This window comes from Rutidosis leptorrhynchoides, chromosome 2 (assembly GCF_046630445.1).
Source record: "Rutidosis leptorrhynchoides isolate AG116_Rl617_1_P2 chromosome 2, CSIRO_AGI_Rlap_v1, whole genome shotgun sequence".
Taxonomy (NCBI): Eukaryota; Viridiplantae; Streptophyta; class Magnoliopsida; order Asterales; family Asteraceae; genus Rutidosis; species Rutidosis leptorrhynchoides.
Window position 1 is genome coordinate 35,375,239 of NC_092334.1, and position 27,044 is coordinate 35,402,282.

The 27,044-nt window shown below is 32.9% G+C and overlaps 1 protein-coding gene across 1 annotated transcript; it reads left to right on the forward strand.

Moving 5' to 3' along the window:
* Positions 1-1,385: 1,385 nt before the first annotated feature.
* Positions 1,386-13,319, forward strand: LOC139890709 (uncharacterized). Its single transcript, XM_071873619.1, has 5 exons — positions 1,386-1,677; positions 1,975-2,385; positions 9,678-9,773; positions 13,013-13,080; positions 13,202-13,319. The coding sequence occupies exons 1-5, from the start codon at positions 1,432-1,434 to the stop codon at positions 13,317-13,319; spliced, it is 939 nt and encodes a 312-aa protein (XP_071729720.1). The 5' UTR covers positions 1,386-1,431.
* The last annotated feature ends 13,725 nt before the right edge of the window (positions 13,320-27,044 follow it).

The following is a 27,044-nucleotide window of genomic DNA, read 5'->3' on the forward strand; positions in this document are numbered from 1 at the left end:
ATACCTTCATTTATTGAAGATGAATTGCAGTAGGTCTTCGAAATATACCTCCAATTCTTCGAAATTCCATCGTCTTCGACATCACTGTAATCGTAATCTTCTTCCATGGTGAGATCAAATCGTCGGAATCATCGTTGCAAGTTAGTCGGAATCGTAATTGATATTTGAGAAGTGATAATCGATAATTGATATCGATAATTGTTTAATTGATATTGATACGGAGTAATCGTTCTTTATTTTTGGGGAATTTTAGGGAAGAAGGTGTTAAGAAGGGCGAATGGGTTTTTATATTTTGAGGAAATTGCCGAACAAATAGTTGATATTGATAATTTTTAATAATATAATTTTTTTATTTTATTTAATAAAGTGTTTTTATTTATTTATTTATTGTATTTAAATAATAATATAAAATGGGTTAAAGTTTGAGATGGAGTGTGTGATTGTGAGGGTTTAGTAAAAGGAATGTGAAAGAAATGTTAAAGTGTTTGTGCTGATGTGGCGGGTAAAAGTAGTGTTAAAACCTTGAACCATTGTGTGTGGCCTTAGCTTTAGATTAATTACGTACTCGATTTATCATTACTAGTTTATAACCCGCGTTTTCACACAGGACTTAAACATAACACATAAAATAAATCATAAAATAATTTGAGTTTTAATTAAAAAGATAAACACTCATGGTTATAGATGAGATTGCCAAATATTACTACATAATATAATGAGTCGGCTAAAATAGTCTTTTATTACGGCTTTAATGATCGTGATTTATATCAAGTGTGTAAATTGTAAGAATAATAAATATGTCTTTATTAGTGACTTGTAAGAAGAGTGAGATGTGAGTAACTAATGAAAAATTAGCTAATAATCTAATTTAATGGTTATATTTGTTTTTTAAATAATGATTTGATGGATGAGATTTAATATAATCAAGATCTTAATATGTTTCGTAAGCCTGCGAGGTTCTGTTGTGTTTTATATCAATCTTTTATAACAAAGACACGATGTGAAATAATTAAAACATATACACGGGATAATGTTTACCCTATTTACAGGACAAGGGTTGTATTTTACTTGGATATGTACACGGTTAACTCAGACCATCTTTTTCTCAGGCCCTAACAAATAGGCTACAAATATTATGAAGTGAAACCAAATTTTTAAAAAATAAAACTACTAAACTTGATTACAAAAATACATAGTTATATGGTTTTATCACTTCTTTTTTGTCTTTTTTAGATGGTGAAAATTCAACCATTATTGACATTGACATAAATAATATAATTGGTAGGTCCTGTGAATGTGAAACTTGATTCAAGTTACTATCATACTCCATATATATAGGTGACTAGTTTTAGTACACTTGTTTTCACTACTATTTCCATGTCCTATACTTCACAATTAGCACAACCAAACAAAAACCTCATTACATAAACAATGGTAGCCTCTTGCATCAGTTTAGTCTCCTTGTACAGCTCCTTCCTCCGTCGTTCCCTCACCAAATGTGGCCTCTCTTCCCAAGTGATCGATGTGGATGCCGACACAAAAATCCATTTTTGGGGACCCAAAAAACCTATTTCTTTAGAAAATTCCTCAAATTTAGAAGGTGATGACCAACAGAAATCATCACTCGTTTTAATTCATGGATTTGGTGCTCCTGCCATGTGGCAGTGGCAACGACAGGTCAGTCTGTCTTTTCTCCAACATTTTGAACCAAACAGAGAAATAATGATTTTACCAGTATATTATACATCACTAAAATCTTCGGTATCAAGATATCTTGAGGTGATCATGGAAAATGGTCAGAAATAGTTAAAGGATAAGCCTAAGTAGGAAAGATCTTATCTATTTAAATGTATATTTATCGATGAATAGTTAATTGAATACGGTCTAAATACTGAATAGATGATAGGTAATCATATAAGTTAATTTTTTTTCTAGATCCGTCATTGAATAATTGTCACAAATATGATCGCGTAGGTGTCATTACTCGTGCCTCATTTCAACGTCTACATTCCCGACCTAGTGTTCTTTGGAGAATCCACCACAGCGTCCTCTGAGCGATCAGAGATCTTCCAAGCGAAAGCCATCGCGAAACTGATGGACAAAATCGGGATTGATAGATACCTAGTGATCGGGACAAGCTATGGGGGTTTCGTGGCATACAGAATGGCTGAGATGTGGCCCGAGAGGGTTCAAAAAGTGGTGATTGCGAGCTCAGGAGTGAACATGAGGCCGAGTGATAATATCGAGCTGCTGAAGAAAGCGAAAATGGATAATATTGAGGACCTAATGATGCCAGAAACCGCAAAGCAGCTTCGAGTGTTGACACGTTTGGCCGTATTCAAGCGTGTTTACATGCCGAATTGTGTTCTCAATGATTTCATCGAAGTAAGTCACTCTATTATTTGTTCATTTGATAATTATTGTTGTCGTTTTCATGCATTATTACCTGAATTAAATGGATGTTGGTGATTTGATGCATCGAAGTACTACTGATTTCTTTAAATTATATATGTAATGTATGTATGCAATATCAAATATTTAAGTTCGTCCAACAATAATAATAGAATCGTAAATGTAATATATTATTATTTGTTATAATTTAGTAGGCTTATAACTACCTTTAATGGTTATAAGAACAAAGAGAGAAAAAAGAGAGAAGAAATATTGATATTGATATTTCAAGAGAAATGGTACACCTTAAATGGTTACCATACATGTCTATTTATAGTATAAAATATTACTATGCAAAAAATATAATAATAATAAAATTAACATCCAATCTAGATATTTTATAACACAATCTAGATATTTTATAACACTCCCCCTTGAATGACAATTTTGCCTCGTTAAAAACCTTGCTAAAGAAAACCCATTGGGATAAAACTTTAGCTAAGGGAAAAAGAGTGCAGCATAGAGTTGACTCCCCCTCAAGTAGGCAACGCCTGAGTTGTTACATCTTCTGAACATGCCTCATGCCAATATTATGAACGTGTGTTCTGAAAATAGCAGTTGGCAGTGCTTTGGTACAAAGATCAGCAGAGTTGTTGATTGAACGTATCTCATTTTAATCTGGTTGTCTTTTACGAGATCTTGAGTATATGAGAAGAATCTGAGGTTTTCATCTGAAACTGTATCATCTAAATCTTTTATGTACAAGTTTAGCCCCTGTGATTTGTCTACAGTCTCCTTCATGGTTTACTCAAACCCTTGTTTCAATTCCTATTCCCTTGTAGTCTTTTCTGAGCCTTACCAACATACCATTCTTTTCCATCAAACTTATGACCGTTAAGACCATCTATGGCTTTGGCGCCTCGTCAGTATTTATATTTTGTTCAGTCACTTTTGATACTCTTCTTTCATTTGTATTATGCAAGCTGCATTATCTTCATATATAGTTGTTGGTGAAGATAGTTGTTAGTCTTTTATAGCGTTCTAGTCCACAAGAATCAATAATGATTTGTGTCATTGATCTCAACCAAACACATTTTCGAGTAGTTTCATATAATCCAATCATTTCGTCATGATTTGATGATGTTGTAACAAGTGTTTGTTTTAAGAACGCCATGATTTTGTGGTACCTCCATTTAGGAATACATATCGAGTTTGAGATTTATCTTTATGAGGATTTGATGAATGACCTGCATATACATAATCAACCAAATCTTGTTTTGAAACGTTAGAATGCAATAATTTTAAATCAGCAGTTTCTCAGGGGTATCAAAATATGTGTTTGACCCATTCCAATGTCTTTTTGTAAGGGTTGAGTTGAACCTTGTCAACAAATTAACTACAAAAGAAATGTCAGGTCTTGTACAATTTGTAAGATACATAACAGCCCCAATTGCACTAATATATGGAACTTCTGATTCATTAATATCTTCATGATCTTCACGGGGATGAAATGGATCAGTGTCAATATTGAGTGATCTAACAACCAATTGGTTTTATCTTTAAAAAATGTTTTAAAATCTTTTCAGTATAAGTTGTTTGATGTACAAGTAGACCATTAGGCATATGCTCAATTTGCAATCCAAGGTAATACTTGGTTTTTACAAGATCTTTTATTTCAAAAAATAATTCTTTAGAAGTTGAATAATTTCATAGATTTATTTATCTGTTCATATGATGTTAAGAACATTGACATAAACAACTACGATCAGATATCCGAACATTGTTTTTATAAAACATACGTGCAAAATAAGTTTATACCCTTTTTTTTATCAAGTAGTCATTTAATCGGTTATACCACATACGTCCCGTTTGTATAAACCCATTTAGAAATCTTTGTGATTTAATGGAATATATTCCCTTGGGTTTTATAAAATGCTTATGATACCTTAACCCTTTAGGTATATTTATATATATATATATATATCACTATTAAGTGATCCATACAGATAAGTAGTAACAACATTCATGAGATGCATTTAAATAACTACCAGGTTAATTAAGTATCTAATAAATAATTGTATCCATTACAGGAGGATAAGTTTTCCTCCTAATTCATTTCTGGTCTTTGTGGGAAATATTGAGTTACAAGTCTAGTTTTGCCTTGTAACTTCATTTGCACATTTCTTTTCGGATAAAAATTCATTTGTATCTCATACGTTTCACATCTTTAAAAGTGATAACGATTGATCCGAAAACTTTTCTTTTATCGAGCGATTCTAATTCAGCTCGTATTGCTCCTTTCCATTGAGCTCAATCATGTCCATTTTGTATATTCAATGACAGATTTTAGTTCCAGATCATCATCTTTATTCATGATGTCATTGTAACATTATATGAAAATATCTCATAGAGATTTTAATTTTATTTCGGTTCAATAATATTGCATAATTTATCGCAATTTTAGTATTTTCATTTATCAATATCCTCTGCAGAAGGAATATTGATTTGTGGTTCTTCTTGAACACTTTCTTTTACCTCATTATCAGCTGATTTTCTTTTTCGAGGATTTTTATCTTCGGAACCAATTGATCTTCCACGTTTGATACGTGGCAAATACTCAATAGTGACATTATTGCCAGCTTTTGGAATTTCAATTCGAGCTGGAGCATTTATCGCTGGTATATATGATTTAGTCACTTCTTTTTATATCTGTAAATGCATAAAGTAATTAATTTGCAAGATCTTGCATATGCATTATTTTTGAACTTTCGTTTCACATTCTTTTGTGCGAGTTCAATATACCTTAATTGATGTTCACATCATGAAGCATCATTTTTTTTTTATTTCTTCCCCTAATCTAGGGAACAATATTTTATTAAAATGATAATCAGCAAAACGTACTGTAAAAATATCACCCATCATGGGTTTAGTATATCTTATGATTGAAGATGTTTTATATCCAAAATATATTACCATCTTTCTTTGAAAAACCATTTTATTGTGTTGTGGTGATATAATTGGAACATACATTGCACAACCAATGTTCTAAGGTGGAAAATATTTGGCTCTTGGCCAAAATCAAGTAGTAAGTGAAAATATTTATGACTTCCACATGGTATAATGCGAATTAATGTCGCAGCATGTAAATTTACATGTCCACATATAAATATTGAGAGTTTTGTACTTATTATCAATTGTCTAGTTATTAGCTGCAAGCGTTTATCTATTGATTTAGCTAAACCAATTTTGTGTATGCACATGAGCAACTGGATGTTCAACAACAATCCCTGTAGATATATAATGATCATTAAATGCTTGAGATGTTAACTCACCAGCATTATCAAGTCTCATCCTTTTAATGGTGTAATCAGAATAATGTGTTCTCAATTTAATAATTTGTGCAAGAAACTTTGCAAAAACCATATTACGGCTTGATAACATACAAATATGAGACCATCCGCTAGATGCGTCTATTAGAACCATGAAATATCAAAATGGTTCACATGATGGATGAATTGGTTCATATATCTTACCTTGAATTCTTTCAAGAAACATTTGTGATTCTTTTTCACAATATACTTTTCATTAATCACCATATGTGCTTTCCACTAATCACCATATGTGTTTTTTTTTCTTTCATAAATCACCATATGTGCTTTTTCATCATATATCCTTCTCACCATATACGCTTTTAATCATATGCGCTGTGTTTTTCACCATATGCGTTTTTAATCATATGCGCTTTTCATCATATGCGCTGCGCTTTTCATCATATTCGCTTTTTATTATATGCGCTGCGCTTTTCATCATATGCGTTTTTCATCATATGCGTTTTTTATGTGAATAGTAATTTAATTAATTTCGTTTTACTATTCATATGAATTAATTTCGATTTACTATTTTGTTAATTGAGTAATATATATACATCATATACTTGTGACTCCGAAGGCTCAAATGAATTTGAACATATAGTTATATGTTGTACCTTGCACATTAATTTTCAGTAGAAGCTTTAGATGCATATTTTTTTTCTTGATGAACTATTTGTTTCATATCTAGCTTAGGCAATTATTGTGAACATTTGGTCCCTATAAGAGCATTTATCTTTTAGACTTTTAGTTGATTTGTACTTGTCACAATTAGGGATAGCTCCCGCGGGTCGTGGATGCGGATTCATTGGATCTATCACGCGTACCCGCAGATTTTTTTTTAAATCAAATAACTGGAAATTTGGATTATTTTTTTTTATTATTTTTTTTAAAAAAAAATCCAATTGAACCCTTGTTCGTTGAAACAATTTGACTATCTTTTTAACTCCCCATTATTAAACGGGTCATTTTGATGCACACTCTTTAAAAAAAATAATTTGTTTTTTAAGTTTTATTATTCAACCTCCTTTTTTCAACGGTCACGTTTTTAACAAAACATTTGACAAGTTTGGAAAAAAATTTTGTTTTTACTTTGCTTTCCCTCTTTCTGTAAAATTCATTTAAACACTTTCTTTGTTTTAAAAAAAAACTTCCTTTTTTTACGTTACCCGTAAATTATAAATATATAAAAAAAAACCTTTTGTTTAAAAAAAAACTTTCTAGTTTTTAAAAGGCCACTTGACTAATTTTTTTAATTCTTTCACAACACCCGATATCGTGATCGTGATCTTTCACCAAAGCAAGAGATATTCTTGATAAACTAAACACTGACTCGTGTTTGGAATTGTCGGCCACAAAAAAAAATTCATTTGATGAAAGTATATTTTTTTTAATTATAGAAGGAGACCACTTCATTTTCAATACTTCATTTTTGACAAAAGCTACTCCATTTTACCATTCTTTTTTTTTTCTTATTTTAACTTTTAAGATTTACTTTTAATAAAAACACAAACTACTTTTTTTATTTTAACTTTTAAGATTTACCTTTTAATAAAAATACAAACAACTTTTTGTATTTTAACTTTTAAGATTTACTTTTAATAAAAATACAAACTACTTTTTGTATTTTAACTTTTAAGATTTACTTTTAATAAAAGTACAAACTACTTTTTCTTATTTTAACTTTTAAGATTATAAATTTAAGAATAAACATTAGTATGCATGAAATAAATAATGATTAATTGCATAAGTAATCATAAATGTTAGATAACATATAAAGACCTCATCATATTCGTATTGATCGGAATTAATCTCGACCCATGGTACCGTGTTGTCAAATGACGTGTTGCGTACATAAAGTACCGTGTTGTCAAATGACGTGTTGCGTACAATCATGAGGTCTTATTAACATAAATATAAATGTTAGTGAAGTTAATAAGAGTTAGATTACAGAAAATATAATTCAGGCGGTATAACCGGCCATATATAACTTAAATAACATAAATATAAATGTTAGTGAAGTTAATAAGAGTTAGATTACAGAAAATATAATTCAGGCGGTATAACCGACCATATATAACTTAAATAACATAAATATAAATGTTAGTGAAGTTAATAAAAGTTAGTAAACATAAATGATAGTTAGGCGACAGTGTCGACCATATATAATTTAGGTGGCAGAGCCAACATATAATAAGAACAATACAAATGCACTAAGAACTTAACAAAAATTAGTAGTTCAAAATGTTAGTAGTCCAAAATTTCATATGTCTGAGTCTGAAAATTATTAATAATTTCATACCTTGATTAGTGACTCGTGATCGTTTGACCCGGAGTGTAAAGAGGCAGTTCCCTCACAAGTTGCACTCATGTCAGTTTTGGCTTGATCATTTGGCGCCATCCGTGGGACCTGTACAATATGCCTCGTGTTCCCACTGTAAAATTGCCTCATTTGATATCTACGTAAGTTTTCGCTGCATATGTAAGTATCGTAATGGAAAAAGGGTGTAATTTGTGGGTGTGGATAAAAATATTGTCATGATTAAATCATCTATGTTTTATGATCTACATCCTAAATCGAGAAAAATGTATCCACTCATATAAATGGATCCACCAATTAAAAAGTAAGTTCATACGACTAAAACTGAAAATGATGTTCAACTCCTTTTTCCCAATACGGTGACTCACGGATTACATGATATCATGGAGCCATTATTTATAAATAATGACAGCCTCAATATTACTATACATCAATGCTAATAAATTTACATGTAGACACGGTGAGTTCAATTTAATTAACTCGTGCTGATAACGTGTTATAATTTAGTAGGCTTATAACTACCTTTAATGGTTATAAGAACAAAGAGAGAAAAAAGAGAGAAGAAAGAGAGAAGAAATATTGATATTGATATTTCAAGAGAAATGGTACACCTTAAATGGTTACCATACATGTCTATTTATAGTATAAAATATTACTATGCAAAAAATATAATAATAATAAAATTAACATCCAATCTAGATATTTTATAACACAATCTAGATATTTTATAACATTATTATATTATTATAGGGAAAAGAGTCGAACTTGAGATCTCTCACCTCATCCAAGCATGTGTACCACTACCTCCGAACTTACTTTTAGACTTGTACTAACGCAGCGTCAGTTAACATACGTGGCAACTTCCGTCAGTTTCTGACGCCATTAACCCTGCGTCAATTTCTGACGCCAACTTCCGTCAGTTGCATTTTTGACGGTACAAGTTTGGAGTGTGAGATTTGGTTGAGCCAATCACATGTTTTTGCCATTTTTATATTTATATTAAATTAATTTTTTTTCACCCAATTTCAATCAGATTTTACCACCTCATCCTTTAAATATTTGACACAAAAATTTGACATTTTGGGTTAACGGGGTCAAGTACAGTCACAATCAAAAACCCACTTTTTTACCAAAAAGTGTAAAATCTGACTCTGATATCACAGTCAGAGTTGTAAACAGTCTTAAAATCATATTTGATTTTTCGTTCAGTTTTACACTTTTACATATGAACATTAACTACCTTAGCTTTAAAAAAAAAAACATTTTATTTAAGAATAATGTTTACCATAGCCTTATTGGTTGTGGTTAACTTGAGATACTTAACTTAATTTTATAATTATAACTTGTAGCTTAAGGTTTTAATAATAAACATTAACATCAAATCAAAATCAAATAAGAAAAGTCACTATTAAAAAAATATTTATACATTGTAATTAATTCCACAAAATTTTAAATTCTAAATATATTAGACAGTATATCAAGCTTAATCATAGCATTTAGGGCTATGTATAACATTCTCATTTATTTAAAAGTTGTTGTAATTTTGTGCTCGTGATTCTCTAACACTAACACGTATGATGGTGTAATTTTGGGCGTAGAAATTTAATCATGATAACAGGAAAGAAAAGCTGGAATTAATGAAAGGGTTGACAATTGGTCAACATGAAACTCCTAATATTTCCCCTCTTCAACAGGTTCAATCTCTTTACTCCACTTTAAATTACATTTTTATTTTGAAACACTTAAAAAACTTTTTTTTTTTATTTAAAAAGCTGAATTTATAAAATAAAAAATAAAAAAATAAAAACCGCAAGGTGCGAGCAGAAAAGGCACACAAAATGTTACAGATCAAGGAATAAAAACACCAAATACACCAATAGGTCGATGGCCTTACATTCTTTAATTCTTTAAACTATAAAACTAAACAATGATATTATTCGGAACCGATCTCCAATCTTCAAATGCGCTGTGAATCATCTTTGATCTGCATGATAACCATAAATGTAAGAGTGCCTTGAGCAAAGATGTGAGGTCTTCATTAAGGATCGATTGTCTTGATTCGGAGTGAGAATGAACCAGTTTATTGCCTATTGAGCGAGTTGCAAGTTTATTTAACGCCAACTTCCAGACACATACATTCACTTTTTTCGAGATACAAGGCCAACATATGGCAGAGAGTAGTGGATTTACACCCCAAGTGTTTCTTTGTCAATTAGAGACGAGAGGGTGTTAACCTTCAAGACTCCCTTTGTGTTTAGCATCTAGACCCACCCATCTTTACATGTTGAAAGTGGAGAAGCAACTGATAATAGGTCATTAATTTTGCTTAATTCATCAAAGGCACGCCCTCTTATTCTCGATCTCCATTCCCAATTACCAACCAAGTCATCTTCACCATTTAATACCATGTCCAAAACCAAACAGGCTAATTTTGATCCAATGCAAATATCCTTGGAAACATGTCCATTAAACGGTCTCTTCCAATTGGCATCCAACGATCATACCATAATGCCACATTTTTGCCATCCCCAAAATTTACAGCTTATCGGTCACACCACACTCATCAATATCTTGGCTACTTTTTAGAATTGATTCTAGCTTCTTGATCACGTTAACCGGGCTTTAAAAAGAGACATATAATATAACGGAAGGCTTCCCAACACAGACTTAGTTAACGTGAATCTCCCCCCAATTTATAACACTTTCGATTTCCATGGATTCAACTTGGAAAAAAACTTGTTAATAACCACATCCCACACGATGACTTTATTCATTTTATGCCCCGTTAGGCTTACCCAAATATGTAAATGGGAAAAAACCTGCTAGACATTTAAAGATATGGGCCCTACCTGTGATTTCTGTATCTGGCACACCAAGGCCGTAAATCATGCATTTCACGAGGTTTATCTTGAGACCTGATGCCATACCTATAGCAATATAGTATACGAAACTGAATCAATTATACATATTATCACAAATGTAATAATCAGATAGAATATATGTATAATAAATAATCATAGTAAGAACGAAAAAATATAACGATCCAACCGAATTGAAGGTTGAACCGGGCTTGTGTTTGTTTCCAGGGTACACCGGTCCCAAGCAGCGTATTGCCGGACTTGAACACTTGCCTGAAAGGTAACCGGAACGGGGAGACCTTATTGCGGCTGAGAGGAAAACTCACGTATAAGAATACATTTTTTGTGTGTGTGTGAAAACTCTAAAGGCTCCAATTTATAGCTTAACTATAACAAATAGGTTTACTCCCACACCGATGTGGGACAACTATAAACCCTTTTAGTTTTGCACCGAACAACCAACTTTGAGATTCGATATCTTATTCAACATTAATCCCTTTTGGACACACTTTAGCTTGTTTTAAAGCCCTCGTAAGAGACTACAAAACCCACTAACTAGTTATCAATATATGTCACTCGACCATATAATTATTTTGTGTCAAAAGCTGGTGAAAAACAAACATTTTTCATCAATTTTTCCAACAATACCAAACCAGGTTAAGATATCAACAAGATTTTTGATGTTTTTTGACAACTCATCCAGAAATAAAACATCATCTGCGAATTGTAAATGGGTCAATTGAAACAAATCGTTACCCACTGTTTGTACCGACCAAAACTTGAAGCATGTTTAACATAACAATGAGGGCAACACCAACGATAAGGAATAAGAAGGGAAAGAGGGGATCTCCCTGCCTTAGACTTTGCTAGAGGGAGAATTCATTATAGGGCTACCTCTAATTAGAATTGATGACAGACACCATGTGAGACAACCTCGAATCCAACTTCTCCACTTAGGTGAAAAGTTCATCTGCCTTATATATTCATCTAAAAATTCCCAACGTACACAATTAAAAGCTTTCTCGAAGTCTACCTTAAATTAAAATAAAAGTAACGTTCGTTTTTACTTTTTAAATACGTTGATTACTTCGTTCGCTATGACGATCCAGTCGAGAATTTGCCTACCCTATAAAAAGGCTGATTGATTTGGACTGATTACTCTTGGAAGAACTCTGTGAATTTTATTAGATAGTGGCTTTGCCAAGATTTTATATAAGCAACCAATTAGGCTAATTGGGCGGTAGTCACTAAAATTAGCCGGATTGGAACATTTTGGGATATGAGAAACAGCATACTATTGCATCCTCTTGAAAACCCATTGAATTGCACAAAATTTTTAACACATTTGATTACATCTTCTTCAATGATGTCCTAGAACCGCCTAATGAAGTTAAAATTGAAACCGTCCGATTCAAAAAAATTTTGAACATTCGCACTCCCAAACAACTCGTTTCATCTCATGAAGTTGTCATTTCTATTTGTTTTAATTATCATAAATACTCCGTAATAAATATAAATACTCCCACCATATTTTACGTAGAAAGCAATAACATTGGTATGGTTTAGTAGCTGTGATAAATACTCCATCCGTCCCAAAAAAATTGTTCCAGTTTAACTTTTGAAGTCAATCTTTATCAACTTTGACCTTAAATAATATTGTTTGTACGACATAATATTTAATGATAATTATATGAATGAATTGAGCTTTAAATGTATTTTTCATTGGTATTACTTTTATGAAGTATTTTATAATATAAATAAAAAAATTGAAAGTCAAAGTTGAAGAAATAAGACTTTGAAAAGTAAGACAATTTTTTTTTTGGAACGAATGGAGTATGCAACAAGTAAAAAAGACAAAAATAGCCTTTGATAATAAAAAAATGTTGTGGACATTTACGAGGTTCTAATGATATATTGTTAATTTCATCACAAAATAACTATGGGTGATTGTCTAATTCAAATCATTTATTTAAGATATTCATACAAACGTCTTTGATATGGAACTTTACAAGGATAATGATTTGTTTATTACAAAATCAAAATATGTTGATATATTTTTAATCTTTCAAATATAGAAAGTGTTGATCATATGGGGTGAGCACGATAACATCTTTTTATTAGACGTGGCAAAAGAACTAAAAGAGTACGTATTCCTTCTCTTTCCTTATGTTACTTTTTCATATTGTTTTTGATAAAATGGATACGATGTATAAAATATACATTTAAAACCCTTTAACTATTTACTTATTGTTGTTTTAATTTAGGATGTTGGGGCAAAATGCAAGTTTGGAGGTAATTAAGAAGACATCACATGCACCTCAATTAGAACACCCCAAAGCCTTCAACAAAATTCTGTACAATTTCTTGACTGCCTCCTCCTGATCTTCATCTTTCTTACATATCTTGTTTAATTAATTGAGGACAAAATTTCAATTCTCGTCTCTGAACTTTACATCGATTTATGATTTTGGGACTAAATTGAATATTGAAGAAGAAGACATAATTACGCTCATCGTCCCTATAGTTTAATGACCTTTTTACCCCCCACATGCTCTGCACGTGATAGGAGGGTAACGGCAAAATAGACAGAAAGTAGACGGGGGGACGAGGGATGTACTCTTTTGATAGTTTAGGGACGTGGAATGCACAAAAAAAAAAAGAAAAAGGACAGGAAGTCAAAATCGATGTAAAGTTCAGGGACGATGAATGAAATTTTGTCTTAATTGAGTTTAGATTTGGATTTGGGTGTACAATATCAATTAGCTCCATGGATACACAATTACGATCTTAATTTACTTATGTTTTATCATATCAAATATCATATGAAATTCGTACGCACAACCCTTTTTTTATAAAGAAAAACCAAGGTTTTTCATGTTGAGACTTTTTAAAAAGGGACATAGTTTTACTCGGAATATATACAATCTAATTAGGTTCTTCAAATCATTTTTGACATTTTGTTTTCGTTGACTTTTGTATCAAATAAAAGTGACATTACATGAAACCTTTTAATTTGGGGGTTTAAAACAAGAAATGTTGGTTTTAATCTCCATTTGGATTGGATGTTTAATTAGCAATTAACTGTTGGAAGCTTCGACGAGCCCAACACACCCACTATAGAGGACCTAGACTATACTAGACTCACTACACCAACACTTTGACGTTGGTTAGCCTTTAATTTTATAAATCCCTAGTGCACAATGTACTTAGGCGACAGTGTCGACCATATATCTTTAGGCGGTATAACCGACCATGTATTACTTAGGCGGCAGAGCCGACCATATAATAAGAACAACAAAAGTGCACTAAGAACTTAAACACAAACTAAGGCTTGATCGGGAAACTTAACAAAAACACTTATATTAAATTACAATTACAATATTACTTACAAGCTTTCTCTTCTCTACTTTCGCTAACTCACACTCTTCTTCTCTTCTTCACAACTCACTTCTTATTTCACTCTCACAACTTCACACAACACAAATGAAATCTCCTCCCATATTTATACTACTCCATGGTACATTCTAGAACCTAGATATTTTCATGGATATATAAATATCTAGATATTTCTACAACCTACAAATATCTAGATTTTTCTTTTACATTTCAATTTCTAGATTTTTCTCTCATATTCTAATATCTAGATATTTTCTTATACATATTAATATCTAGATATTTTACATATATACATCTACTAATTCCATATTATCTAAATTTGCATTGTATTTTAACACTCCCCCTCAATGCAAATTTTCTTCCAACGATGTCTTGCAGACCATTCCAAGTGCTTCTCTAAATTTTGTAAACTTCGGTTTACTTAGGCTCTTGGTGAATATATCTGCAACCTGTTCATCTGTCTTTGTTGGCATCATCTTGATCTCTCCTTCAAGGACCTTCTCGCGAACATAGTGATAGTGCACTTCTATATGTTTTGTTCTCGCATGAAAGACTGGATTTTCTGCTAGACGAATAGCTGATAGGTTATCGCAGAAAAGCTTTACTTGATAATCTGTTGATTGATGAAGATCTTCCATTAGTTGCTTCAACCACATAATTTCTTGTGTTGCTGATGCTGCTGATCGATATTCTGCTTCAGTGCTTGACAAGGATACTATTGGTTGTCTCTTGCTGCACCATGATATTACTCCCGATCCAAGACTAAACATGTATCCAGTTGTTGACCGTCGTGTATCATAGTCTCCAGCGTAATCGGCGTCACAATATCCAGTCACGTGACATTCTTTTGTTTTCTTGTACAAAATGCCAAAGTTAATAGTGCCTTTAACATACCTTAAGATGCGTCGTACAACATCAAGGTGAGGCTTCTTCGGATTGCTCATGTATCGACTAACCACTCCAACTGCATAAGATATGTCTGGCCGGCTTAGTGTGAGATAAATAAGACTTCTGACCATCTTTCGATACATGGTAACATCTTGAAGACTTTTTCCTTCATCTGCTCGTAGTTTTGTATTCGGATCCATCGGAGTTGAGATAGGTTTGCAATTAAGCATTCCGTACTTTTGTAAAAGATCTCGCGCATATTTCTGTTGTCCCAGAAATAATCCTTCTCTTTTCTGCTCTATTTCGAGTCCAAGAAAATGTTTGAGTTCTCCAAGCTCCTTCATATGAAATCTGATAGACAGATTCTCTCTTATTCTTTGGATCTCCTCATAGTGATCTCCCGTGATGATTAAGTCATCCACATATACTAGCACTATGGCTAGTTTTCCTTGATCTTGTTTCACAAATAAACTAGAATCTGAAGGAGCAACTGTGAAACCACTTTGTACTAAGAACTCGCCAATCTTCCCGTACCAAGCTCTTGGAGCCTGCTTTAAGCCGTATAGTGCTTTCTTTAATTTGCAGACATGGTCAGGATGGAACTTGTTCTCAAAGCCTCTTGGTTGCTCCATATAAATTTCTTTGTCAAGTTCTCCATGTAAGAAAGCGTTCTTGACATCCATCTGCCACAGCTTCCAAGATTTGCTAGCGGCTAAAGCTAGTAGAGCTCGAATTGTTGTGATCTTCGCCACTGGACTAAACGTTTCTTCATAATCCAGCCCATATTGTTGAGAAAAACCTCTAGCAACAAGTCGAGCTTTATACCTTTCAATGGAGCCATCTGATCGAGTCTTCACCTTGTAAACCCATTTACAAGATATTGGTTTTACATCTTTTGGCTTTGGAACTAAACTCCATGTCTGGTTTTCTTTTAGTGCATTAATTTCTTCTTCCATCGCTTTCTGCCATTCTTGACTTTGTGCTGCTTCTTCATAAGTGGAAGGCTCAATATGTATTAATTCATCCACATGAGCAGCATTGGCATACCTCGGATTAGGTTGCCTCGGCCTTGTTGATCTCCGTAATTCTTGCACATGCTCCTCGGCATCCATTTGGCTTGGATGAACCTCTTCGAATGTAGATTGATGTACCTCAGTTTTCCATGGATTCGTTTCCTTAGAGTACGATCCATCTCCTTCTTTAATTGGATCCGATATGTGCTCTTTATGTTTTTCTTTCTCTTCTGGAACTTCTTCTAATCCATGAGATTCTGGAAGCTCTATCTTTTGAGATGACCACCATGAAGAAGCTTCATCAAATACTTCATTTCTTGAAGTATGACACTTCCCAGTATTTGGATCACAACATCTCCATCCTTTTCTTGATTCATCATAACCGACAAAAATGCACAGAATTGCCTTCTTATCAAATTTGCTTCGTAGATGATCTGGTACGAAGACGTAGCATACACATCCAAAAACCTTGAGATGGTTGACGGTTGGCTTGATCTTCCATAATCTTTCATATGGTGAAATATATCCCAACTTTGTTTGTGGGAGTCTGTTAATCACGTATGAAGCCGTCCTCATACATTCGGCCCAAAATTTTCCTGGTACATTCTTACCATGAAGCATACTTCGACAGGTTTCAGCAAGATGACGATTCTTACGTTCTGCCACTCCATTCTGTTGTGGAGTATTAGGGCAAGTTAATTGCCTTCTGATCTTGTGCTTCTTAAGATAGATATTGAACTCGGTTGATAAATATTCTCCTCCATTATCTGTGCGTAAGCATCGAATCTTAGTATTGAGCTCACTTTCTACCTTGTTCTTGAACTCTTTAAACTTCAGAAAAGTCTCCGACTTCTCCTTCATGAAGTAAACCCACACATATCTTGAGAAGTCATCAATGAATGTCACCATATATTTCATACCTCCAAGTGATGTTTGTTTCACTGGGCTGAAAACATCTGAGTGTATGAGCTCTAGTGGTGTCTTGGACTGATGCGCTGACTCCTTGAATGGCAATTGGTGAGCTTTGCCAAATTGACATCCATCACATATTGTATCTGTTCGGATATCAATTTGAGGAAGCCCATTTACTATGCGTTTTACCATCATCTCCTTTAACTTGTTGTAGCCCACATGCCCAAGACGTTCATGCCAAAGATCAGCCGTCTCATTTTTTCGAGTCTTATCCACATAAGCTGTTTCAGCAGATAATACATAGACCGATTCTATTCTTCTTCCATGCATAACTGGATTGCCAACCACCTTTACTCTCTTGAATACGGACACATCTTCTGGTCCAAAGAGCACATAGTTCCCTTCTGCTGTCAATTGTGGTACTGACAGTAAATTCTTCTTTAGGCCAGGGACAAGATACACCTTCTCGAGTTGGAGCTTATGAGAGTCACCTTCATTTGGAATTATTGTCTTTCCAATGTGAGAAATAGACAACCTTGAATTGTCGGCTGTCAACACGACTCTCTTTCCTTTGTAATCCTCCATTTCTTGCAGCTTCGTCTCATCATTGGTCATATGATTTGAGCACCCAGAATCAATGATCCAATCATCTTTGTAGTTCATTTTTGACTTTAAGGTTGCTGCAAGAGCTTGATCATCCATGTCAGCTTCAACAGAGAGTCCAGCTTCTGCATCCCAAGTTTTCTCATTAATGGATGCTTCGAATGTGACCTCTTTCTTCTCATCTCTTGCGGTGGCCACATTTCCTTCAAAAGTTCGCCTTTTGGGGAATTTACAATCTCGAGCAAAATGACCCTTCTTGCCACAATTGAAGCATTCACCATTCTTTCTCTTATCATTTTCTCCATGTTGTTGGGGATGATCTCTTCTTCCTTGTTGAGCTCCCCGAGCTCCCCCTGAAGCGTTGCCTTTTGACTTTGGGTGACTCTTCCATCCATATGTCTGACTTTCTTTAATCGCCTCTTGTCTTCGAGATGTTGCTTTCTTCTTATTGGTGAAAAGTGCATCTTCTCTATCTTTTATGGTTACTTCATTCATCTGCTTGGCTAATGCCTCTTGATTAGCCAATAGATTCTCCAGCTCTATTAATGATGGTTGAGTAGGCCATCCTCTCACAGCGGTTATAAATCCATTATACTCGGATCTTAAGCCGTGGATGATAATTCTCTTCATCCTTGCATCACTCACTTTCTCTTCAGGAGCAAGTTGAGATATCTCACGACAAATAGATTTCACCTTGGTGAAATACTGAGAAATAGACAGACTTCCTTGTGAGATACCCGCGAGCTCATTTTCCAAGAGCTGGAGGCGTGCTTCATTCTTCTTTGAAAACAATTTTTCAAAAGTTTCCCAAGCTGCCTTTGGTGTTTTCTCGTCACGGATGTGCTCCAATAGATCCTCCTCGATTGTAGTCTTCAATAGAAATAAAGCCTTCCCGGCCTTGATGTTCCATTTTCTCAAGGCTTCGGCATTTTCTTTCGGTGGAGGCGTTGTGTCACTGCCAGCAACTATTTCCCACAAATCATGTCCTTGTAGGTAGGATTCTATACAAGTCCGCCAATAACCATAGTTGTGGTTATTGAGACTCTTGATTCCACTGCTCGTACTTGCAAGATCTGCCATCATGACGTCCAACGTCCAATAAGCTTGGTCACTGACCGATGAGCTTTCACAGTTCCTAACTGTGCTCCGACAGAATCTTCCTTAGAGCCTTGGTGAAAACAAGCCGATGTAAACGTCCAACGTTTACCGATTTCCTCCACTAGAAATGATCCCGAACGACCCGCTCTGATACCAATTGTTGGAAGCTTCGACGAGCCCAACACACCCACTATAGAGGACCTAGACTATACTAGACTCACTACACCAACACTTTGACGTTGGTTAGCCTTTAATTTTATAAATCCTTAGTGCACAATGTACTTAGGCGACAGTGTCGACCATATATCTTTAGGCGGTATAACCGACCATGTATTACTTAGGCGGCAGAGCCGACCATATAATAAGAACAACAAAAGTGCACTAAGAACTTAAACACAAACTAAGGCTTGATCGGGAAACTTAACAAAAACACTTATATTAAATTACAATTACAATATTACTTACAAGCTTTCTCTTCTCTACTTTTGCTAACTCACACTCTTCTTCACTTCTTCACAACTCACTTCTTATTTCACTCTCACAACTTCACACAACACAAATGAAATCTCCTCCCATATTTATACTACTCCATGGTACATTCTAGAACCTAGATATTTTCATGGATATATAAATATCTAGATATTTCTACAACCTACAAATATCTAGATTTTTCTTTTACATTTCAATTTCTAGATTTTTCTCTCATATTCTAATATCTAGATATTTTCTTATACATATTAATATCTAGATATTTTACATATATACATCTACTAATTCCATATTATCTAAATTTGCATTGTATTTTAACATTAACATCACCACCATGTAATTAGTGGGTGTCAACATCACTTAATTTTCCTGAAACCCCAATTTTTGGGTTGAATAATACGTGTATGTTATGAATGCTTTATAAACCAACCACACCTACATATTGGTGGGTACGTATTCGTATTTATGTTTATACGTATTGGTGTTGGTATTTATATTGATGCAACTACATTTTTTTATCCATAAATGCAGCACTTAAAAACTTGAATATTGCGACTGTTACATGTTACAAAACATTTTTAATCCGACTCTAAAAACCCCATCACACTAAAATGTACTCCATGTAGTACTTGAAAATTTAGCTAGCCAAAAGTCAGAAATCATATTCTTCCTCTTTCTTTATAACTCAATTAGCCTTTAAGAGCCCGTGCATTGCACGACGACCCTTAAATTAAATAAACTGGAAACAAATATATTATATCAATTCAAGATATGGTAGTGTTAACAAAGTACCTCAATTACATGTTGTGACGACCCGAAAATTTCCGACCAAATTTAAATTTAAAATTTATATGATTTTGACCGACGATTCACGAACAAATAATTGTAACTAGACATGAATATATATATATATATATATATATATATATATATATATATATATATATTTTATAATGTGATAAAAATATAATAATAACTTAGTCATAAAACGTTTAGATTTAAAATAATATTATTATATATATATATTATGACGATGATTTTAGGAAGCAAATGACCATAACACTCAAAAGTATAAGTTACATTTTAATTAGTATAATTATTGGTGAAATAAGTCTAATTATTGATAAAGGTACGTGTCACGAAACGTAAAGTACAAGTTTTCTAAGCGTACGAAAGGACGTTCTAAAAACCGAAACCGGTACGTAAGTCGAGCATCAACGTACAATTCATCGGTGCAAAAATTACAAATCAACTATGCACGAGAATATAATATAATATTTAATTAATTCTAAAGATTAAATATAATATATATTAAATAATATATATGTAATATGTCGATAGCCATAAACTTTGCAAATGTGAGCTGGATTTGTGTCTCATGCGATCGCATGAGATCTCCACACAATCCTCATGCGATCGCATGAGGGGAGTAGGTGGGCTGAATTGCTTATAAATTGAATTCGAGTTGTTTTCTGAATTCATTCACTCCTTCTTCTTTTGCATAAACATATATACATATATTATTATTATTATTATTATTATTATTATTATTATTATTATTATTATTATTATTATTATTATTATTATTATTATTATTATTATTATTATTATTATTATTATTATTATTATTCAAGATTAATATTATTATTAATCTTATTATTAGTAGTAGTATTATTAGTATTATACATAAAATACTACGACGGAGTGATGTTTGAGTGATTTCAAAATGGATTTTCGAGCGGTACAGAACTAAGGAAATTATGGGTTATAGCTATGGAGGTTATGGGTATTGCTTGGGGTTATGATCGTGAGTCAAACTAGTGTTTATCATCTCCGATGCGTCTACGTACTTTCCTACAATATTGAATCACAATATTGATACGTGAGCATTCACATCTTATCTTTTATATATTAATAGTGTATCCATGTCTAGTGCTAGAGAATATATGTTTATGCATGCTTGTATGATTTAATTTTGTCGTTAGATAGTTTATGATGAATCACGAATTTGATACATATGCTACTGATATAAAGTATATGATACGCATGTTTTTGGAAAGCTAGCGAAAAATTATTAACTTTTCATTTAGAAATCGCGTGATTTCGATGAACGGATTAAAAGATATGGTCAACTGAATTATGGTTAACGTTAATTGAAATTGTGTTTAAAACTGTAAATTAATATTTAAACAACTTTTCTATGAGATTGATAAAATGGATTTTCAAATATTACTAATCGAGTAAATGAATTTCTATATAAAGCGCGTCTCGTTTTGTTGAACAATTGTCAAAGTTGACTGTCTTATCATGTTTTAAAGCTTTATAAACATTATAATCTGATTTTACAAGTATTGGAAAGCTATGTGAAATAATAAAATATTTTCGATTGCCATGATAATTCAAATATAATATAGCTCCTGAAATAAATAATATTTTGAGTTTGATTAACTATAAATTCGTTCAATTATCAAGACTTATACTATGATAATAAACATGTATAGATTTAAAGATCATATTGGGTCAGGTTGACTTTTGAGATGACTTTTGTTAACTTTTACATGTCGGTCTCGAGCATTAGGATTGTGATACATTATGACCCGACCTAGTTTGTTAAACATTTATTGACCAACATATGTTCTCTAGGTTGAGATCTACGATTACTTTGCATTCCGAGTTTCAATCACATTTCGATGAATGAATTTATGTGCTGCTAAGGTGAGTTTATAGATCCCTTTTTAATTGCTTTTGCAATCTATATTTTTGGGCTGAGAATACATGCACTTTATTTTAAAAGCAATGGATACAAGTACATACTAAATTCTACACCGAGTTTGAACCAAAAATCCCTTAGCTTTGGTAACTAATAACTGCCAATTATAAGAACTGGTGGGCGCGAGTAGTTATATATGGATCCATAGGGCTTGACATCCCCGTCTGTTCCAGGTATAGAAACCCTAGCCTGAACTATAAAACAGACGTATGCTATTTGAGTTTAGTACACGTTGGTTTGCGTGTATTGTACATGTTGGTTGCATGTATGTTAAAACAGGGGTACTTATTATATAAACGTTAAAGTTTAGCTACCAGGGTGCTCAATCTTATAGAATAATTTGATAAACGTTTCTGGATGAAACAACTGAAATCTTGTGATCCACCTTTATATACAGATTATGCGCAACATTAAAACTATGAACTCACCAACCTTTGTGTTGATACTTTTAAGCATGTTTATTCTCAGGTTCCTAGAAGTCTTCCGCTGTTTGCTTATATGTTATACAAGCTATGTGCATGGAGTCATACATGCTTTATTCGAGAAAACTTTGCATTCACAAATCATCACCGTGTATCTTATTGGACTGTATTGTCAATGGATGTAGTATTGTAAACTATTATTTACGGTGATTGTCTATATGTAGAAATTATCAGATGTTAAAGATCTTGAAATTAGATATTCATTTATGGTGTACCTTTTTAAAAGAATTCAATGTTTACAAAACGTATCATATAGAGGTCATAACCTCACTATGAAATCAATGAATGATGTATTCGTCCAAATGGATTTGGACGGGTCATCACACATGTTGTATATACAATGGAATGAAAACAAATGTTGACTCTTATCAGCAGATTTAAGAACATTATCATGTGGCAAGTGCAGTGTTGATCATTTTTTGCTATTAAGATGCAGGTTTAATCAAATTTCCACTCATGTTAGTTGCTTTCCGTTTTCCTTTTTGGTCGAACCCATGAAGTTGTAGTAGTGAGTTGCTGACAGCAAATATTAAGCAAAACGCCATGAGCCAACCTATCAAAACAATTGTTTGTAACTATTTCAATATATGTCCATGGTAAAAAAAAAAAGGGACTACAAACATCATATATTCATATAAAACCAAAAAAAAATCCCTATTGAAATTGTGGATCAGCTGAAAGTGATGGTGTCATTGCAAAATCGAAGTGAGGAAGAAGCTCACCAGCATCAATAGGGATTGCAACAAATGTATTCTACTGCCAAGAAAAATTCTGATGAACTTTTGACATTGTTGCTTTGGGAATATCAAGTGCATCTACCACCTATCACATAACAAGTCAGTAGCACAAGTCAAATAACAGTATTTATGTGATGACTAAAGAATATGATTTAGACAACTTTTTTCTAGTTTACCCGTTTACACATTGAAGATTTAACATATGGTAATGACAAGACACGAACAACCTATTGCGTATTGGAGCAAGTTTCATACGTACCCTGTTGCGTAAGAAACTAAGAACCCAGCTTTCATGCCCGTAATCTCGAAAGATTTAAGTGAACTATCACACATTAGAGAAACTTGTGCTCACCAACCTGTCATTCATATCACACATTAGAGAGCTAAATGGGCATGCATAGAAAGAATCCATTAATACCCCATAAAAATTACTCCATATTCAGCAGGTGCTTACTTATTGATATTGAAGAAAAAAAATATGCATTGACAGTTAGGGTTGGTTATCTTACTTTTGAAGCAAACAAAATCAACACTACAGTGATGTGTGGACGACTAGTGGTGTGCAAACGATGATCCTTCCATGATATTCGATAGAAATGATAATGCTCGCTTCACTCCGATGTACCCACGTGAATGAGATGAATTCTTATAAAAAGTAAAGGATGTCATTTGGTAATATGTAAACGTAAATGGAAATCTCAAGCAAATTATTAATGAACATGTAAATGAGTAAGGTATTATATCACCCATACAAAGAAAACTTTAAAATTACTATTTTTACTCAAATGCATATGTATGTATATAATAGCTAATTTCAGGCCATTACTTAAAAAACATCAAACCTAACCCACACTATTTCAGGCCTTACATAATACCTTTAAAATCAGGTTTCTTACTACAATAGTATGAAACATGAAACGACTCGTCCATATTACTATAAACGCGGTACGTTATTCATTGGTCCCATAGCGAGGTATTTGACCTCTATATGATACATTTTAGAAAATATTGCATTCGTTTCATAAAAAGCACACCCTTATTATACATAATGCATGTTTTAAACAAGTGGGCGATTATTTAAGAAATAATCTCCCATAATACATCGGTTTCCAAATACTACACACGTAACATAACAGTCGAATATAATACATGACAAAGGTTTTATTGAATGCAACACTTCATTTAAACAAAAACATGAGACTCCATGCACAGCTTGCTCAGATAGTGCAACAGCGGAAGACTTTCTTAAGAACCTGAGAATAAACATGCTTAAACAGTCAACACAAAGGTTGGTGAGATATATAGGTTTAAAGCTAGCATCGATATAAAAACATACCACAAGATTTCATAGTTACAAACATTTCAATAAAGATATTCTATAAGTTGTTGAGCGCTTCAGTAACCATACTTAACCATTAATGTAGCACATTCTCTTTATTATGAAATCTCCCTACACTGTACCAAGTGTAGTAAAAACGAAGTACTATGCAACCGTTTACGATACTAGAGCGACTAGCCCGGTTGGGGTTGTCAAACCCGATAGATCTATCAATAGGATTCGCGCATACATGTTCTTACAACATGTAAATATTAGTTACCAAGCTATTAGGGAAGATATGCAAAGTGGTACAACTCAACGTAGAATATATTTTAAGTACTTGTGTCTATGGCGTAAAACATAAAATGCATGTATTCTCATCCCAAATTATTTGTAGAGTTTAAAAATGGGACTATATACTCACTTTCACGTATTTTCACTTCGTCGAAAAATAAGACTTGGCCACGGGTCGATTCACGAACCTATAACAAATATATACATATATCAAAGTATGATAGAAATATATTCATACCATATTTTATTACGTTTTAACAATTTAAGTTTGTTAAGTTAACAGTCCAACGTTAGTAGTCCACAATTAGTTGTCCACAGTTAGTAGTACAGAAATAAATCGATATATATTACTAGAATCAATCCACGACCCAGTGTATACAAGTCTCAGACTCAAACACAACTCAAGGTATATATATTATATTGGAATCAACCTCAACCCTGTATATCTAACTCGAGCATTACCGCATATAGAGTGTCTATGGTTATTCCAAATAATATATATAGATGACGTCGATATGATATGTCAAAACATTGTATACGTGTCTATGGTCTTTCAAGATTACATAATATATGTTAGAATACATGTATAATACAATATAAGTTAGTTAAGTTATGGTTAGTATAGATTTGTTACAAAGTTTCACGTAGTTAAAACAAGCAAAAATATCCAATTTTGTTTTACCCATAATTTCTTCGTTTTAATTACGTTTTGAGTGAATCAAATTGCTATGGTTTCATATCGAACCAAAGATTACTAATCTAAACAGAAAAAGTATAGGTTTATAGTCGAAAATATAAGTTACAAGTTATTTTTGTAAGAGGTAGTCATTTCAGTCGAAAGAACGACGTCTTGATGACCATTTTGAAAAACTTACTTCCACTTTGAGTTTAACCATGATTTTTGGATATAGTTTCATGTTCATAAGAAAAAATATTTTCCCAGAAGAACAACTTTTAAATCAAAGTTTATCATAGTTTTTAATTATCTAACCCAAAACAGCCCCCGGTTTTACTATGACGGCGTATGTCCGGTTTTACGGTGTTCTTCGTGTTTTCAGGTTTTAAATCATTAAGTTAGCATATCATATAAATATATAACATGTGTTTAGTTTATTTTAAAAGTTAAGTTAGAAGGATTAACTTTGTTTGCGAACAAGTTTAGAATTAACTAAACTATATTCTAGTGATTACAAGTTATAATCTTCGAATAAGATAGTTATATATATATGAATCGAATGATGTTATGAATATCATTAATACCTCAAGTATAGTAGGTAAACCTATTGGAAATAATGAGAAAATAACTTGAGCTTCAAAGGATCTTTGATGGCTTGGAAGTTCTTGAAGCAGAATCATGACACGAAAACAAGTTCAAGTAAGATTACTACTTGATTTAAGATAGTTATGTTTATAGGAATTGAACCAAAGCTTGAATATGATTCTTACCTTTGATTTAGAATGAAATCCTACTGAGATTAACAAAAGTTTCTTGATCTTGGATGATTACTTGGAATGGATTTGAAAGCTTGGAAGTAATCTTGCAAGTTTGAAAGATTTCTTGAAATGTTCTTGAATGGTTGTTTTTATGATGATTAAAGCTTGTAATTGAAGCTAAATGATGGGAAAAATGCTTAGAGATGATCAAGTATGAAGTTAGGAGTATTTTGAGAGAGAATTGGGAGTGTAAGTATGAGAAAATGGAATGAAGAAATGGTGTGCATGCATAAAAACGTTTTTAGTTGTTATAAAGAAAGAAAAGATTCCTAATTTTGTTTTCTTGCTAAATAATTCATGCTACTTGACAAATGGTTGGTTCAACATATTCCTTAATCATTTAAGGCTGCTAAGGAACAGATTTTTATTGGTATATACCAATAGTAAATACATCTAGAAGCTGGGTATAATACGAGTGCAAATACCGAGCGAATACGAGTAGAATTCTTGATGAAAACAAATGGGAATACAATTGTGATCATTTTTGTTAAGTACAAGTATTTTGATATATATACTTAAGCCTTTCAAAAGTGTATTAATACATCTTAATACACTTCATATATATACATTTTAATTAAGTCGTTAACTCATCGTTAGTCGTTATATGTATGAG